This window comes from Notolabrus celidotus, chromosome 9 (assembly GCF_009762535.1).
Source record: "Notolabrus celidotus isolate fNotCel1 chromosome 9, fNotCel1.pri, whole genome shotgun sequence".
Classification (NCBI taxonomy): domain Eukaryota; kingdom Metazoa; phylum Chordata; class Actinopteri; order Labriformes; family Labridae; genus Notolabrus; species Notolabrus celidotus.
In genome coordinates, this window is record NC_048280.1 from 35940203 (window position 1) to 35959386 (window position 19184).

At 43.9% G+C, this 19184-nt stretch overlaps 1 protein-coding gene across 1 annotated transcript; it reads left to right on the forward strand.

The window, feature by feature from the left end:
- Positions 1–12066, forward strand: ccdc125 (coiled-coil domain containing 125). Its single transcript, XM_034691456.1, has 12 exons — positions 1–219; positions 1227–1473; positions 1773–1831; positions 3246–3332; positions 3773–3850; positions 4305–4390; positions 5952–6034; positions 6207–6319; positions 6503–6607; positions 6821–6971; positions 7135–7253; positions 8432–12066. The coding sequence occupies exons 2-12, from the start codon at positions 1227–1229 to the stop codon at positions 10382–10384; spliced, it is 3081 nt and encodes a 1026-aa protein (XP_034547347.1). The 5' UTR covers positions 1–219; the 3' UTR covers positions 10385–12066.
- The last annotated feature ends 7118 nt before the right edge of the window (positions 12067–19184 follow it).

Below are 19184 nucleotides of genomic sequence, written 5' to 3' on the forward strand. Positions count from 1 at the left end.
CAGACTTGGATAGTGACGCAGGTGGAGGTGTACAGCTGGAGCAGCTGCAGGAGGATCGTTGAGAGTTTGAGTCCTGACCTGAGAGAGTCCTCTTCGCGCTGTGTTCACACCTCAGACCTTCCTCTCGGTTCAGGAAACTTTCCTTTTCTCCGTGACTGTGAGGAGTCTGCGGGACACCGAGCACCGACACGTCACGGGTCACTGCCTCAGGTACTACAGGTAAGAGGAAGTCTCCATCATACTGTACACCTGACCTCATTTACATAAAGGGGAAGTCCAGTCAGGCTGTGTCTTTATTTAGTAGATATTATTCATGTTTTAAACCCAACAACAATACACAAGAAGAAGAAGAAGAAGAAGAAGAAGAAGAAGAAGAAGAAGAAGAAGAGGAGCAGAGTTAGAAACATGTGCTATAAACGCTTTGATATAATTATACAAATATAAATACAGAGAGGAGTGACATCCTTCAGGTGAGATGATCTCTTCTTTTACACTTCACAGTATGGTCCTTCCTTTACAAGTCTGTTTGGAACAAAACAACTTCACAAAGATTTAGTGGATTTGAAACTGCAAAAGATAGAGATTTGATACCAGGTATGAGAGACCATTTATTTAAAATATGGGCCACAAAAGGGCTGACCAGATTTAGCCAGATTACTACAATTAAAGGGGTGGATTCTTTTGAGCGCTGGTGGACTAGCGGTCTGAGCGCCCCACATACAGAGGCTACAGTCCTCATCGCATGAGTCTCCGGTTTGATTCCCAGCCAGTCGACCATTTCCCCGGTCTTCCCCCGCTCACTACTCCCCACATGTCCTGTCTCTCTTCAGCTGTCCTGTCAAATAAAGGCAAAAGGGCCAAAAAAATATATTTAAAAAAGAGAAGAAAATGAGCCATTAATGAGATCTCTCATTTAAGTCTCAAATAAGACTCATGTCATGGTCTCAACTATTTCTCCTAGAGAATTTTAGGAGACACTAAAGAGAAACCAATGAGAACAATTTGAAACTTGAATGAGGCTGAAGTGAAAATCTCACTTTAGTCTCCAGAGACTTAGAAGAGAAAGCCTTGAGCAGTACAAATTTTCCTCTGGGAGAGGATCTGTGGGCGGCGCCAGAAACCCACAAAGCGATGCTGTTCTGGTTTAAAGGTCTGAAGTCTCAGGTGGTTTTACCTTCACAAGCTTACTCTGTGATTGATGTAAATCACGTTTTCACCTGGCTCAGATGCAGGCAGTGGGCGGGGCCTGCGGTCTGGACGATGACATGCTGGACGGGGACCTGGGGGACGGGACCCGAGCTGCCCGGAAGTCCAGCAGGACAAAGAGTCAGAGCTTCAGTGGAGTCTCGGATACACCTCTGACCCGAGCAGACAGACCTAGGGGCAGCTGGCAGGCTGGTGAGACCACCGGGATCCCCGGACTGAAGACCACAGAGACCCTGCAGAGAGCCCGCTGGAAGCTGCAGTGCTCAGGTGAGACCACACCTGAGAACTGGTTGTTTATAAATTCAGCCGTACAGTCGTCATGAGGAGAGAAATGAGCTATAGAGACTCAAACTGTTTTTGTACCAGGCTGTAACAAGTTTATTTCTGCTGTAACATTTTAACATGGGGCTCTATGGGGACTGACTCACTGCAGGAGACACACTCTAGTGGACACTGGAGGAACTGCAGGAGACACACTGTAGTGGACACTGGAGGACTTCAGTGTTTCAGACACAGTCGTTTTCATTATTCAGTGATTCATGGTCTCACTGTTTGTGATCCTGCAGGCTCTCTGCTCGAGCTGTCCAGAGACGAGCTGAGAGACAGACTGCAGGAGGCTGCTGAGGTAAGAGAAGCACCTGTCTGTATCTGTGTGTCTGACTGTACCTGTGTCTGACTGTACCTATTTCTGACTGTACCTGTATCTGACTTAACCTGTGTCTGACTATACCTGTGTCTGACTGTACCTGTGTCTGACTGTACCTGTGTCCGACTGTACCTGTGTCTGACTGAACCTGTGTCTGACTATACCTGTGTCTGACTGTACCTGTGTCTGACTGTACCTGTGTCCGACTGTACCTGTGTCTGACTGTACCTGTGTCTGACTTAACCTGTGTCTGACTATACCTGTGTCTGACTATACCTGTGTCTGACTGTTAATGTGTCTGACTGTTAATGTGTCTGACTGCACCTGTGTCTGACTGTAACTGTGTCTGACTGTGCCTGTGTCTGACTGTAACTGTGTCTGACTGTACCTGTGTCTGACATCACCTGTGTCTGACTGTTAATGTGTCTGACTGTACCTGTGTCTGACTGTAACTGTGTCTGACTTCACCTGTGTCTGACTGTACCTGTGTCTGACTGTACCTGTGTCTGACTGTAACTGTGTCTTACTGCACCTGTGTCTGACTGTACCTGTGTCTGACTGTAACTGTGTCTGACTGTACCTGTGTCTGACTGTACCTGTGTCTGACTGTACCTGTGCCTGACTGTACCTGTGTCTGCACCTGTGTCTGACTGTAAATGTGTCTGGCTGTACCTCACTGTAAATGTGTCTGACTGTAAATGTGTCTGACTGTACCTGTGTCTGACTGCACCTGTGTCTGACTGTTCCTGTGTCTGACCGTAAATGTGTCTGACTGTACCTGTGTCTGACTGTAAATGTGTCTGACTGTACCTGTGTCTGACTGTACCTGCGTCTGACTGTAAATGTGTCTGACTGTACCTGTGTCTGACTGTACCTGTGTCTGACTGCAAATGTCTCTGACTGTACCTGTGTCTGACTGTTCCTGTGTCTGACCGTAAATGTGTCTGACTGTACCTGTGTCTGACTGTAAATGTGTCTGACTGTACCTGTGTCTGACTGTAAATGTGTCTGACTGTACCTGTGTCTGACTGTTCCTGTGTCTGACTGTAAATGTGTCTGACTGTACCTGTGTCTGACTGTACCGGTGTCTGACTGTAAATGTGTCTGACTGTACCTGTGTGTGACTGTTCCTGTGTCTGACCGTAAATGTGTCTGACTGTACCTGTGTCTGACTGTACCTGTGTCTGACTGTGTCTGTGTCTGACTGTTAATGTGTCTGACTGTGCCTGTGTCTGACTGTTAATGTGTCTGACTGTACCTGTGTCTGACTGTAAATGTGTCTGACTGTACCTGTGTCTGACTGTGCCTGTGTCTGATTGTAAATGTGTCTGACTGTACCTGTGTCTGACTGTAAATGTGTGGCTGATGATGATGGGAAATTCTCTGTCCTCAGGTGATAGACACTCTGTGCTGTGAGCTGGAGGTGGCTCATCGATACTTTGAAGGAAAATTCAAAGCTATGAAGATTCTTCAGGGGAAGGTAGATAAACACACACATGCGCGCATGCAAGCATGCAAGCACACACACACACACACACACACACACACACACACACACACACACACACACACACACACACACACACACACTCGCACAGTGTCTTACCGCTCATGGTCCTGTAGGTCAGATAAAGACTTTGGTCGTCAGTCGTTTGACCTCACAGATCCCAGGAGTCAGTGCTGCTGCCTCAGTCAGTCAGTTGTTTGTCTAATCCTGAGTCTGTGTTTGTTTTAAGGATGGTCAGATGCACTGAGAGTTTGTGGTAGTTTCAGTCTTTTATGATGGATGCTTTGACACGTGACTCTCTCAGTCCTCACCGGTTCAGGGGAAAGTAAAATGTGAAATGATTGATATAAATCCTGACTCATGACTGTAGTGATTGTAAGATCCATGAACTGACTCTGCTGTGGTTCTCTCAGGCCATCCTGGACAGAGCCACGTGTCACACTCAGAGCGTTCTGCTGAAGAGCGAGGAGAAGGCCAAAGCTCTGGAGAAGGTGAGTCTGTTGCTCAAATAAAGGCTGGGTCTGTTTGCTTTAGTATCACCGTCAGACACCGGCTGCTCTCCGCCTGGTTCTCTAAGACAAACGGAAACACCACCGTAAGCTGTGGTAGACACATGTCTCTCTGTTTACAGTCTGAGTGGTCCCAGCTGAACCTCTGCAATGATGACATCAGTCTTGAGAACATAGCTATATACAGATTTAAAAGACCAATCTTCAGCTGGACATTTACTTTATGAGTGTGACTCAGACGGATCTGTCATCTCACCCTGAGCAATGTCTCCCATGTGGGGTTCAAGTCCCCCAGCAGAACTATAGAGTGCACCTTTCCCAGGACTCAAGTCTCTGAGCAGAGTGATAAAAGCTGAGGTCCTAACATCAGCTTGTGACCTCTGAAGCCGTGATGGATACAGTGTGCTGATCAGAGTTGTGTGTCTCTCTCCTGCAGGAGGTGAACAGCCTGCAGTGGGAGCTCAGCTTCAACCAAGTCCAGATGAGGAAGGTTCAGCAGTCCTGGGAGAACAACTACAACAGGTCACAGTCGCTCCTCATGCACTCTGTCTGAGCTGTGTTCATTAGATTACACTGTTCACTTATTATTGTTGTTCTTTTGTTGTTGTGACTGTTCTTGTTATTACTTGTTTTTGTGGTTTGTGTTGTATTGTGGTTGTACTGGTTGTCGTTGTTTTTGTGTTGTTGTAGTCATCGCTGTTGTTTTTTGGGTTGTACTGAGGGGTATACTGCGAAGCTGGATTTGTGGTTATGGAGGTAACTTCAGGGTTAACTCTGGATTTTCAGTACTATGAAGGTGGTTCACTCCTTACCAGGGTAGATCACCATGGTTACTCATGCTGAACTCCTAACCTGCTCCGGGGCAGGTTATGCTCAGGATCAGAGATCAGTTTGGAGAAAACTCAGCCCACTGACCAATCAGCTCGCTCCATCACAGAGCTTTGTGAGCTGATCGCAAGGGGGGGGGGGGGTTGGGGGGGGGGGTAATACTGGTGGCAGTTATTGATTATCTTTCCTGACATCATATATAAACAGAGTCTGAAGTCAGATTATTCAGATGAAGTTCTTGTCCTTCATTAAATATAAAACTGGGCGTGTTTATCACTTTGAATCATGTTCTCATTTTTATTTCTCCACAGAGCTCAGTTTGATACCGTGAGGACTACAGCTGAAACATTACGTCTAAAACTAATAATATAAACAGAGTTATTATAGTCAGATATATCTAATGATGAATAAACAGAGTTATTATAGTCAGATATATCTAATGATGAATAAACAGAGTTATTATAGTCAGATATATCTAATGATTAATAAACAGAGTTATTATAGTCAGATATATCTAATGATAAATAAACAGAGTTATTATAATCAGATATATCTAATGATGAATAAACAGTTATTATAGTCAGATATATCTAATGATCAATAAACAGAGTTATTATAGTCAGATATATCTAATGATGAATAAACAGAGTTATTATAGTCAGATATATCTAATGATGAATAAACAGAGTTATTATAGTCAGATATATCTAATGATCAATAAACAGTTATTATAGTCAGATATATCTAATGATTAATAAACAGAGTTATTATAGTCAGATATATCTAATGATGAATAAACAGAGTTATTATAGTCAGATATATCTGCACTAAATGATGAGAAATAAGACGTGTTTTGCACATGTTGCCTTCTCCGCCCCGTTCATGTCAATGCTCTCAGGGTAATTCTGGATTGACTCAACATGTTGATAACCAGCTTCGTGTGACAGATTAGAGCGACCTCCTTTGTCAGGTTCAGTGAAGCCGGATCAGGAGAAGATATCTGGGATATGTTGAACTTGCTTCGTAGTATACCCCTCTGGTCTGTTTGTGGGTTGTGGTTGTATAGGTTGTTGTTTCCATTGTTGTTGTTGTTTTTTGGTGGTGGTTTTTGTTGTCTTGTGGTTGTACTGCTTGTTGTGGTTGCTTGTCTGTTGTGGTTGTGCTGATTGTATTGACTGTTGTTGTGGTTGTTGTTGCTGACATGTTTGTTGTTTTTCCGGTTGTATTTGTTGTGTGTTGTTGTTGTTGTGATCAGGGTTGTGAGTGAGAACCGCACTCTGACTGACAGCCTGGAGGAGAGAGGGACTGAGATCCAGCAGCTGAGAGCAGACAACTCTGGTAAATGTTGAACCATGAAGAATGATGCAGACGTGACTCTGGATGAGTTACCTTTGTAAACACTGTTTGTGTGTGTGTATGTGTGTGTGTGTGTGTGTGTTTGTGTGTGTGTGTGTGTGTGTGTGTGTGTGTGTGTGTGTGTGTGTGTGTGTGTGTGTGTGTGTGTGTGCAGCTCTGAGCAGGCAGTGTTTGGAGCTTCTGTCCCTGTTGAATGTGAAGGAGCAGAGAGCTTACCAAGAAACCAGACCCAAGTACAGCCGGGACAGAGACGCAGGTATCCTGGAGGTGAGAGAGACACAGGTGTGATCACAAAGGAAGGGGTCTCTGTAGTTTCACCTGATCAGACATGGTTTATATTTACTCTGTTATCCAGAGGTAAACAGGGTGTAGCTTTTAGGGTGTAGATTTAGCAGCACATGAATGATTGGATTTGAAGTAGATGAAGCCCTCCTCTCCTCTGTTTTTCAGCTGGCAGTGTTGGGGGCCTGCAGGTGTGCTGGTGTGGGTGATGTCTGTCCGTGTAGTCGGGCTGCAGCTGCCAGCAGGAAGCAGCTCATCCAGCTACAACAGGAGGTAAAAAACATACACCATCACTTCACCTACCCCAGCTCCACCTTTCTCTCTTGAAGCTCCATAACAAAGAGTAAGCTGCTTATCCCTGAAGAACAAGTTCAGTCTGAGCTGACCTTACTCTTTACACATACAACAGAGAGAAGCTTGAGATCAAACATGCATTTCCAAATCTGTGTGTGCGTGTCTGTGCGTTTGTGTGTGTGTGTGCTCCAGCTGGATGCTCAGCGCTCAAGGAGAGAGGAGGCGTTGATGGTTGCTGATGCGTTTCGAATCGCCTTCGAGCAGCAGCTGAGGAAACGCAGTGATCACTTCCTGCTGCTCACTGAAGCTAACATCCTGAAGTCTCACCACAGCAAGCCTGAAGGTCAGTGTGACGTCTGCGCGGTGTGCTGCAGAACATCACCATGTTAGGACATCACTCAGGCACAGAGTCCAGTATGAGTCTGTGACATACCTGTACCTGTACAGCCCTGAAGTAAAGGGGGGAGCTTTAGAGAAACCAGTTCTGTGTGTGTGTCTGCCAGCAGGTGCTAACAGGAGTCCTCTGATGAGTGTGAGTCAGAGGCTGAGAGGGTTACTGCCCTCAGGGCTGGACGTGAAGATGTCTGATGATCTGTTGGAGACTCTCTACAGACTGCTGGACTTGGTGAGGATCACTACTTTGTCTTTAGGTGCATTTGGACCAAGAGTTCTGGGGTCTTTTAGCCCCCAGAACTACTTTACCCTGAACTAAAAGGTTCCTGTGCCCCCATTGTTGTCTGCGTTTTGACCACGGGCTGAAGTCCCGGGTAGATTATGCAAATCAGGCCAGTGACGTAATGAGAAAAAAAAAGCAAATGCACTACACCACCACACCAGTAGAGGGCAGAAAAACAAAGAGGAATGCCATTCATCACAGATGACACCATAGAAGTAGACGGACAGGCAGGCATCATTATGAGCAACACAACAGTTAGCCTGTTAGCATGAAGAGACTCAGCTGGCGCTGTTTTAGATGGTGCTATATTTCATCACAGATGGATTCACTGAATCAACACGTGAGAGGAGATAAGCGCGAGTAGCAAAGACGTTTCAACACGGCTTTAAAATCCTTTTGAACTAAAAAAGCCGTGGCAGAGATCAACCGGTGTTTTGGTTTAAACAGCGACCCTGTTAACTGGAGACTTTCAGCCGGATGCATCCCTCATAAACGTCTTTAGACCATCATTAAATATCTGATGAGGATATTTTGAAATCTTAATAAAAACTAAACTAGTTTGCATTCCCAGGAACTCCCTCTGTGTTTCAACAGCTGTGTAAACTCCACAAACACTGACATGTTCAGCTGAAGGTCTCCAGTTTACAGGGTCATTTTTAAAACCATAACACCGGGAGAGACGCATTCACGGTGGACTGAGAGAAGACTACTGTTACAAGCTGCTAAATCAAGAGAATCACAGCTTCTTCTTTTGAAAAGTACACACACATACAAAAAAGATAGAACAAATCAAAACTAATGAAAGAAAGAGAAATCAAGTGAATCACAGATGTGTGTGATGTTATTGTGGACGGAGGGAGGAATAAAAACACTGAGGTTAATCTACCAATCAGACACGTTCAGCATTGCAGGCCCTGCCCCCCGAAAGTCCCTTTGAAAAGTGCTACCATAGCAGGGGCTTTTTAGGGGGGGGATTATCTACACCTGAACTATATTTAGACCCTGGGTCCACCGGCAGAAACACATGTAGTTCTAGTTCCTGGGTAAAGCTCCTCTGGTCCAAAAAACGCCTCTTGTATGCGATGTAGTCTGTCCTCCTGTCCCTGACTGTGTGCTCTCTGCTGCAGCTGAATGACAAAGAGGAGGCCCTGGCCCACCAGAGGAAAGTCAGCATCATGTTAGCCCACAGTGCTGAGGAGCTGCAGAGACAGCTGCATCTGGATTCACACTGCCAGCCACCACAGTCCAGGGCACCATCAGAGTCCAGGGTTCCATCAGAGTCCAAGGTCCCATCAGAGTCCAGGGCCTCTTCAAAGTCAAGAATCACACCAGAGTCCAGGGTCCCATCAAAGTCCAAAGTCCCACAAGACTCCAGGGCCCCATCAGAATGCAGGGCCACATCAGAGTCTAAAGTCCCGCAAGACTCCAGGGCCCCACCAGAGTCCAGGGCCCCACCAGAGTCCAGGGCCCCATCAGAGTCCAGGGTTCCATCAGAGTCCAGGGTTCCATCAGAGTGCAGGGTCCCATCAGAGTCCAGGGCCTCATCAAAGTCAAGAATCACACCAGAGTCAGAGGCCCTATCAGAGTACAGGTTTCTATCAGAGTCCAGGGTCCCATTGGAGTCCAGGGTTTTATCAGAGTACAGGGTCCTTTCAGAGTACAGGGTTCCATTGGAGTCCAGGGTTTTATCAGAGTCCAGGGTCCCATCTGAGTCTAGAGTCCCATCAGAGTCCAGAGTCCCATCAGAGTCCAGGGTCTTATCAGAGTCTAGGGTCCTTTCAGAGTCCAGGGTCACATTAGAGTCCAGTGTCCCACCAGAGTCAAGAAACTCAACAGAGCAACATGGACGGACCAACACGTCACTGTCTCACCACAAAATCCACAAGTCTAAAACCCAGCCTTCATATGTATCTGAGCTCAGGATCTCATCAAAGCCAGCACAAGGACCATCATGGAACCAGAACATGGATCATACACCAGAGTCTAAAAACCCCGTAGAAGTCTCACCAGTTTCCAAGAGAAAGTCACAGCTGTCCATGATACCAGAGTCCCAGCATCAGCCAGAACCATCATTATATCTTTCAGAGACCAGGACTGAACTACAGGGGCTGGCAGATCCATCACAGACCACCGTCGAACTAATCCTGAACCACAAGAAACCCAAATCTGCAACCCAACAGTCAGACCCATCAGAGCCCAGGAAACCGTCAAAGCAACCACAAGGACCATTAGAGAACCAGAGCTATACTGATACACCAGAGCCTAAGACACTAGTCCCATCCCAGTCCATCATACCAGGACAGCAACAAAACCTGCAAGAGTTCCAGTCCCAGTCAGGACTGATACCAAGTGTGTCAGAGACCAAGTCTGAACCACAGGGGCTGGCAGATCTATCACAGACCACCGCCCAGCCAATCTCCAACCATGAGCACCACAAGTCTGCAATCCAACAGTCAGATCCACCAGAGTCCAGAATACCATCAAAACAGCCACAAGGACCATCAATGATCCAGAGAAGGACTGTTAGACCTGAATCTAAGACTCAAGTCTCATTAGAGTCCACCATCCTGGGACAGCAGCAACTCAGGCTGCCAGTGTTCCAGCTTAATATAGGACCACCATGTCTTTTAAAGACCATGACTGAAAAAGAGGACCTGTCTGGTCCACCACAGACCAACAGCCTGCCAGTCTCCAACCATAGGAGACATGATTCTGAAGTCCTACAGGCCAACCCATCAGAGTCCAGGATACCACTAAGGCAGCCACACCAGAGTAAGTCAGACACACCAGAGTCTAAGACACAACATCCAGTCTCAACAGAGTCCTATACCCAGCCTCAGCAAAACTACAAGAACTACACATCTGAAATCCCTGGCTTGGTCCCATCAATGTCCAGGATACCATTAAAACATGGACCAGTAAATAAACAGAGGCAGTTCCAGCCAACAGAGTCCAAGACTCATTCTCAAGACACAACCATAAGTCTGGGAGTCCAACACCCAAGCCCGACGACAACAAGAGCTGTCAGAGTCCTAGCTTCAGCCAAGACAACAGCTAAGTCCGTCAGAGTCCAGGACTGAAACACAGGCACTGTGAAAACCCAACAGAACCCAACATCCAGGATCCATCTTATCACAAGAGACCAGAGTCGAGGATCATCATGTGGATAGATGAGAGTCCAGAATAGCATCAAAACAACCACCAGGACTAGGGAACCAAAGGGTAACATCAATACAAACACAGGGACCATTAAGGAGCCATAAACATTTAGAGAAACTGCAAGACTTCGAAGAACAAAGGCCGGAAAACCCAACAACCTGACCCCTCAGACTCTCCCCTCAGAGTCACCATGAGCATCAGGATAAGAGTACCTGTTTGACTCACCAGAGTCAAAGAGTCAAGACTCACCAGAGTCTAAGAGTTAAGACTAACCAGATTCCAAGAGTCAAGACTCACCAGAGTCCAAGAGTCCAAGAGTCAAGACTCACCAGAGTCCAAGAGTCAAGACTCACCAGAGTCCAAGAGTCCAAGAGTCAAGACTCACCAGAGTCCAAGAGTCAAGACTCACCAGAGTCTAAGAGTCAAGACTCACTAGAGTCCAAGAGTCAAGACTCATCAGAGTCTAAGAGTTAAGACTCACTAGAGTCCAAGAGTCAAGACTCATCAGAGTCTAAGAGTCAAGACTTACTAGAGTCCAAGAGTCAAGACTCACCAGAGTCTAAGAGTTAAGACTAACCAGAGTCCAAGAGTCCAAGAGTCAAGACTCACCAGAGTCCAAGAGTCCAAGAGTCAAGACTCACCAGAGTCCAAGAGTCAAGACTCACCAGAGTCCAAGAGTCCAAGAGTCAAGACTCACTAGAGTCCAAGAGTCAAGACTCCCCAGACTGCAGCATCACAGCGCATAAACAACCACAGCTGCCAGAGCACCATCTATAAACAAATCATCTACAAGCTCAGTCAGAGTTCAGGACTGAACCTCTAGAGCTGTAACCCGGCAAAGACCAGCATCCAGCCGCAGTACATCCCAGATCACCAGAAGTCTTTTTTCTCACAACGAGACCCATCAGTCCAGGATACCCTTAAGAAACAACTAGGATCATCAGGGAACCAGAGCTGGTCTTTCCCAACATCAGACAAACCAAAGCCCAAGATACAAGCTTCATCAGAGTCCATCATCCAAGCACAGCAACAACCAGATCTACCTGAGTCCCAGCTTCATTCAGGACTACCACAGAGTTTGTCCGAGCTGTAAGACCCAACACAGACCAACATCCAGCCACAGTCCAACCACAGTCCAACCAGGGGACCGTGGACAGACCTGTAAACCCAAACAGACTCAGCCCCACATTTTACAAACAACTTGTCACTCTGAATCAGGCAACACTGAATGACGGACCGCGGGCCGGATCCGGACCAGGATGCCTTCCTATCTGGACCTTGAGCTTATCTAGTCTTAGCACTGTGGTGTTTAATGCCTCTATGGTAGTGGAATTTCAATTGCACAGCTTTTACCACCTTTACGGTACCAAGAATCCCAAGACCCTGAGTGATAGGTTTGTTATAAATCATCACGTGATGCATCCGCCAAATCAGGAGGAGATCAGTGAGTGAGGTAAAAGTGGACTATGTGTCCAACACTGAAAGAGGAGGGGTCACTAAAGGAGAGAGACGTGACGAGGGGTGTTCTTATGTTCTTATACTGTCACACGCTGATGTTCAAACTGTTTCTATCACTTCTTTATAATAAAGATGATAAAAAGTATTCACCTGATGATGTTTGTGATTTATATATAAAATGAGTTTACACCAAAGTCATGCTCATAGTTAAAGTGTGAGCCTACTTTTATTATAGAGAGGCAATAAGAATCTATAGTGGTGCGTAAAAGTATGTCATACATCTGTCTGACACTAACAGCTTAACTTCCTGGAGAGTGGGAACATGTTGATAAATGTAAGATTGACTGTGACTGTATTTAGGACGAGCTGCAGTGCTGCACCTTCACACTGACTGGAGCAGTTTGAGAAACCAGCACATGTTAGATTACTCAAACACCAGTCTCCATGTTTCTGCATCAGAAACAGACTCTACTCCCAGCTTTGATTTTAAACCACGTCAGGATCTTAGAGGTGAGTGTAGTTCATGGATACACGAGTCACAACCATCGGTCATAACGGGGAAAACAAAAGCAAAACACAAAGACAGATCAACAGCAGAGAGAGCTTACACAAAACTTAAAATCAGACATCAAGACAAACAAACACAAAAAACACAAACAACTATTTAACCTAACGTCACAGGAAACCCCAAGAACCTGACGACATGAACTGAGACCAAAGGGACCAAGGAAGTTAGACAATCAAAGAGAAAGATTTTAAAGTTCTTTTACTGGTTTTTAAAGCTCTTAACAGCCTTTCTTACCTTTTTAATCTGGCTTTTAACTTGGAGTAGTTATTATTATTTTTAGCCCTGGACTTCATTTTTATTATAATCATTGCTTTAACATTTATTTATTTATTTATTTATTTATTTGTTTGTTTCTTGTATTTATCTGGTCTTTCTTACTTAACATTCATTTTAACTTTTCTTTCTACTCTTATTTTATTAATTTTACTGTATTTATTTAATTGTACTTTGAAGTATTTTAACTATAATCACTCCTTTTCTTATTTAACTATTTCTGTTTTTATTAATTTATCTTATTTATTTATTTAATTATCGATTTATGTATTTCTTTCTTTATGTATTTGTTTATTTATCTTATCTTATTTATCTATTTATTTCTTGCATTTATTTGGTCTTTTTAACTCTACATTATTTTCAACTTTTCTCTCTACTCTTCCTTATTGATTAATTCATTTTACTGTATTGGTTTTATTTTATTTTGAAGTATTTTATCTATGATCAGCCATTTATTATTTTACCATTTCTTTTTTTTTTCTGTCTCTGTTCTTTTGTGAAGCACTTAGGGCTGCATGCTTGTCTGTATGAAAGTGATGTATAAATAAAGTTGAGTTGAGATAAAAGGAAAGACACAATAAAAAGGGGCTACAAGCAGTAAAAAATGAACAAAGCACTAAAAGAGGGGTAAAAGCAATACAGAAATAAAATCATCAATCGCATTTAAGGATAAAATAAATTGAAAAAGAAACAATGACGATGACGTCACATATAAGAGAGTAAGGTGGCCCTGAAGGCCAATAGTAATAAATATTTTAAAAGCGCAGAATAAATTTCAAAGAATAAAAACAAATTTTACAGAGCAAAAATAAGTTTCAGAGATCACAAAATACATTATAGAGATAACAAAATACATTTCAGAGATCACAAAATACATTTCAGAGATCACAAAATACATTATAGAGATCACAAAATACATTTCAGAGATCACAAAATACATTTCAGAAATATATTTTGTGACTCCGAAATTAATTTTTGTTCTGTGAAATGTATTTTGTGACTCTGAAATGTATTTAGTTAAGTGAACTTTTGTTAAGTGATATTTATTTTAAGTGAAATTTACTATGTGCTTTTGAAATATTTATTAGTATTGGCCTTCAGGGCCACCGTAAGTCTATAAAAGTGAGTTTTTAGTCTAGGGGCCCTCTTTCATAAGGGTGACCTGGACAAGAGGTCAGCAGCACACATCATAATAAATATTACATGATACAGAACAGATTTCAGACAATACATTAAAAACAGGCAAGAATTTAAAAAGTGGAACTGGTTTGTGAAGTGCAAGTTAAGATCAACAGTTTTAGAAACACAGGCACTGTTCAGTGGTCTCACGCTGTCTTTCTTTTAAGATAGAGACAAAGGAATGATGGCTTTTAGCTCTTTTAAGGTACGTATATAATAAAGACGAAACTAAACCAAGACGGGTTTTAGAGATCAGACAGTCAGTGTGTGCCTTAGTGCACTTAAGGATGGCCACTCAGATTTGACATACAGGTCATAGTGATGAGTGAGGCGAGTGCAACCCGTGACAAACCGTAGATGAAACCCCCAAATACAACACATCATAATCAAGCAGGGGCAGAAAGGCTGCAGATACAAGACGAGTCCTCGCTCAGAGGGAGAAGCAGGATCTATTTCTAAAGAGGAAACCTAGCTTCACTCTGAGTCTGGAGAACAAACTTGCATATGAGCTGTGAACGAAAGCTCCTGATCCGAAAGAAAAACAAATATTTGTAGTTTGTGGGAAGAGAAAACACACCTGAGGCAACGGACACGTGAAGAGGAAGTGATCAGAGGTCCAGCTTCACAAACAACAACATAAACACGAGTAGTGATGTGACCAGGCCTGAACAGCAGCTTTATTATTTCTTTATTTAATGGCTGAACAGTCAGAGTGTGATCGTGTTATTCAAACAGTGGTGGACGAAATTGTTAGAACACCTGACAGATCTGAATATATTGACTTTTTGTTGCCTCTAAAACATGATTTTATTTCATAATGTTCATTAAAGATGCAGATGGTTGCTCTGAGCACAACAAATATCAGATGAAGTGAGTCTTTTCACTTTAATACTTGGTTTGTCCACTTTTATTTACAGCAGAACATCTCTCTGACATAGTGTCCATATGTTTCCTGAGAACTTCAACACTAATGTTATCCCATGTCTTCTACAACCTTCCTTTGAATGTGCAATGGATCCAGTTTATTCTCCAACTCGCCCCAGATTTGCACGATGGGGTTGAGGTCCGGACTTTGAGGGGTCCAGCCCATCATTTTCAAAGGTCCAGCAGATTCCTTCTGTCACAGGTAGTTCAGAGAATAGTTAGAAGAGTGTTTCGAATCATTGTCCTCTTGGAAAATAAATCCAGGCCAAATAAGACGACTCCCTGATGGTACTCTGTGCCTCACCAGGATGTTGTGCTCTACTTTCTTCTCCATGAATCCATCAGTTTTCACTAAGTCACCTGTTCCTGAGGATGTCCTTTTGAGATGCTTCGCTTGTTTGTCTGAAAGTTTTTGTTCTCTTCCTCGCCCCTTTTGGTTCTGGTGTGACTTGGTGGCATCATGGCGGTCTACAGTGATCTTTACGGTGCTTGGACTGCATCTCAAGTCTTTGTGGTGGTAACTCCAACTAGCATCTTAAAGGACTTTTATTCGAACCCCTTCTTCTTCACCTTAGCCATGTTCAGAGAGCAACATGTGTTCAAGACTTCCTCTAGAGGCTTTGAATTTATACCAACTGGTGGTGTGGCCTCAGTGACAAAACCCTGATGTTACCACTCACCTAATGAGCAGGAGATGCCTTCCATTCAGAAGAATCACACAGCTGTGTGATTCCACCAGATCCATGTCCGGTCCATCTCTGATCCGTCACAGCACCTGATCTGATAGGTTTATATTCTAGTCAATGTGTTAACTTCCACTGGATCTGCTTTGTTGCGGTCCGGCTGCGTCTCTGATCCGGAAGGTCGGAGTCCTCCGGATCAGATACACAAGACTTCTATTTTTGCCGGATGCCGGAGCACGACGCATCAATCTCAACAGAGCAGATGGAGCGGGACAGGAAGTCAGGTTTCACCAAAACAAAATGAAAACATCCGGTTAATTTTCAGAATAAAACACTCTGTGTTATCACCAGATCGTATTTCACTTAACTACAACAACATACCAAAGTCATGATGAGCGGAGCCAGGCCTGGAGTCAACAGGTCAGAGGTTTTCAGAGGACCAGAAAGACAACATGGATGAAGAGAGGAGGAGGAGGAGAATCCTTGATTCAGTGATTACCGTGGGAAAACCTCGAGTCATATGACTCCAGCTGTCCGGAGGTCCTGCTCCGTGCTGCTTTCTGAAAATGTAACCGGTGGGTGTTGACGGACGAGAGAGCACGGAGCCAGACTGCAGCGGATCAGAGAAGGACCGGACACAGATCTGGTGGAAGTCCGTGTCAGACTTTTCAATCAACCACAATCCCACCTGAAAATGATTACACAGGTACTTCTGTGAAGGAACATGATGGTGTGACATTGACAGTGAGATAGGCCGAGCTTGTGTTTGTAGGAAAATGACCTAAATCTTCTTATGATGGTCCTTTCTATGGTTAACAGAGCATGATGATGACTTTATAGATATTTATTCATGTTATGGGGATTTTAATGACCAATTCAACAAAACAACTGAAACCTCTTAAACATGCCAAGTGTTCTAATCATTTTTGCCACCACTGTACACTACCAGTCAAAAGTTTGTACACACCTTCTCATTCAATGGTTTTTATTTATTTTAATTATTTTCAACATTGTAGATTAATACTGAAGACATCAAAACTATGAAATAATCTGGTTTTGTCATAATCTGGATTACAACAGTAGTCAAATAGAGCTATCCATTGTGTACTAACCCTACCTCTGAACAACACAACTGATGGTCTCAAACACATTAAGAAGGCAAGTCATTCTACAAATGAACTCTTGACAAGGCTCATGTTCATTAGAAACCATTCCAGGAGACCACTTCATGAAGCAGACTGAGAGAATACCAAGAGTGTGCAAAGCTGTCATGAAGGAAAAAGGGGGCTACTTTACAGAATCTAAAATATAAAACAGATTCTGCTTTGTTTAACACTTTTTGGTTCATTCAATAATTCCATATATGTTCTTTCATAGTTTTGATGTCTTCAGTATTAATCTACAGTGTTTACAATCATTACAATAAATACAAACCCTTGAATGAGAAGGTGTTTCCAAACTTTTGACTGGTAGTGTGTGTGTATATGTGTATATATATATGTATATATATATGTATGTATATATATATATATATATTCAGTTTATATCTACATACAGTGTAATGACAGAGAGCATGCCGCGCTGACTCTGACCAGCAGAGGGCAGTGTTTATCAACACATCACTCCTATGGGATCCACAGCTCTGCTCTCCTCTGTGTTCATGAGTTTGTGTTTCATTACTGTTAATATTTGTTTTATTGTCAACAATATGTCCCAAACTTCCAGATTAATATCCCCCCCCCCCCCCCCCCCCCGACCCCCTTTTTTTTTTTTAAAAGGAAAGATGCAGTATTTTTGTCAGACTGGAGGGAATAAAAATGTAAACATGAGTCCTGTCTGTAAAATGGGACTAGATCTGATCCTGTCTTGATGTTGGGTCTTTGTTAATAACAGAACATAGAGTCCGGTCTAGACCTGCTCTGTTTGGAAAGAGTCTGAGGAGAACGTTTGTTGGGACGTGCATTGTTTGTTTTGTGCACGTGTGTAGTGTGTTTTTCTGTTTTTACTTTACGTTGTTTGTGTTTTTGTAGCATGTCTTCTCCTGTCGGCCACATGCGGCTCCTCCCACTGTAGAGCTGTCCTCTCTGACTCTTTGGGACTTCTCAACAGAGGACTCTAGATTTCTGTCTCATTGATGATCCAGAACTGTCTGCTGTCTCTGCAGCTTAACTCTCACTGAAGAGAGTGAGACAAATGTCAGTCATCACAGGTCAGCGGGCACACACGCACGTATGGACACACGCACGGACGCACACACACACACACACACTTGCTTCCTTTAATCAGCTGTGGCTGCACACTTTCTAACTGACACGCAGGAATTGAACTGCATTAGCAGAGTGTGTGTATCATCCTCTGTGCCCACGTCTGCCCCATTAGCTTCAGATAATAGCTCAGCTTTTCACACTCGGGATGGCCCACCAGCCATCTGGGCCATTAGCATCTTTAGCCTTGGAGCGCTGAGCGTCACTGATTGCAGCGGTTTGAGGATGGGACTGACAGAGAGCGCAGAGAGGGAACGATGGGAATCAAATCGCAGCAACATTAGCTCATGGCAACGAGCAAACACCATCAACGGGCAATTTATGTTCACCGCAACTAATGTCACATCACACGGGGAAGAGGCTAAGTGTGTGTGTGTGTGTGTGTGTGTGTGTGTGTGTGTGTGTGTGTGTGTGTGTGTAGAAGTGATGTGACTCTGACAGGAAAAATAAGAAGATTTTCAGCTGCTGTGTTGGAGATGATCAGATCTTTGTCTGTGGGGGATCATCAGTGACCAGGATTAATTAAAATAACTCAAACCTCATCTCTGGTTTCAATAATGTGAGTTACAAATTAGATTTGTTTTAAATAAAGATGTTAACTCTAAACTAACATATTGATTTAAATACGTTGGTGTTCTACATAATTAGCATATTTAGGGGCGTGGTCGGTTTGACTGACAAGTGGGTTCGTTGTAGCTCCACCTCTTTGTTTCTAGATTAGCAAGAAGTTAATTGGAGTCAGCGTTTCCAACATGGCGACCTCCGTCTGGAGTACAGGTGGAGGTGAGTACAGTCTGTGGTCCCATCATACACCTGTGGTAATGTGTGTTTTTACAGTACAGGTGTAGATTTAACAACACACCTGGTTGATCCTGATTCCAACCTGTGAGGTGTAGCTGTAGAAGTGTTGTCCTTAAGGCTGCTTTATACTTCTGCATCGCCCCTATGCAGCAGGGGCTGATGCGGACATTAGCACCACATACTTGTGCGTCGATACATGTCCGTGACGCAATGCAGCAATTCTCCTCCGAAACACTTGAGGGCAGTGTGGTCTCTCTGATAGCCGGTCTCCTGCTTCCGATCTCTGTTTCCTTTTCCACAGAGATTCAGAGCGTGTTCTGTTAATCTACAGCTGATACATGTTGCTGTTTATCATACAGACATGATTACATGAAGAATAGAGAGGAGGAGATGAAATACACTCCTCCGATGAGCGGCCGATGGATCCCGATCCAGGAAGTGCTGTAAATGCGGGAAACACAATGCCACCAAGCGGACCAATCACAGGGCTTGCGGTCCGTGTTGATTCTACTTGTAGTTACATTTTGGAGGAGGTGCACGTCAGCTACATGCGTAGGCCTCTGCGTAGGTA

What these genes read in the sequence shown, in the direction of transcription:
- ccdc125 (XM_034691456.1), top strand. Translation starts at nt 1,227, where the DNA reads ATGCAGGCAGTGGGCGGGGCCTGCGGTCTGGACGATGACATGCTGGAC. An exon ending in GACTGCAGGAGGCTGCTGAG is followed by an intron (nt 1,832 to 3,245) that starts GTAAGAGAAGCA and finishes CTCTGTCCTCAG; the next exon opens with GTGATAGACACTCTGTGCTG. An exon ending in AGGCCAAAGCTCTGGAGAAG is followed by an intron (nt 3,851 to 4,304) that starts GTGAGTCTGTTG and finishes TCTCTCCTGCAG; the next exon opens with GAGGTGAACAGCCTGCAGTG.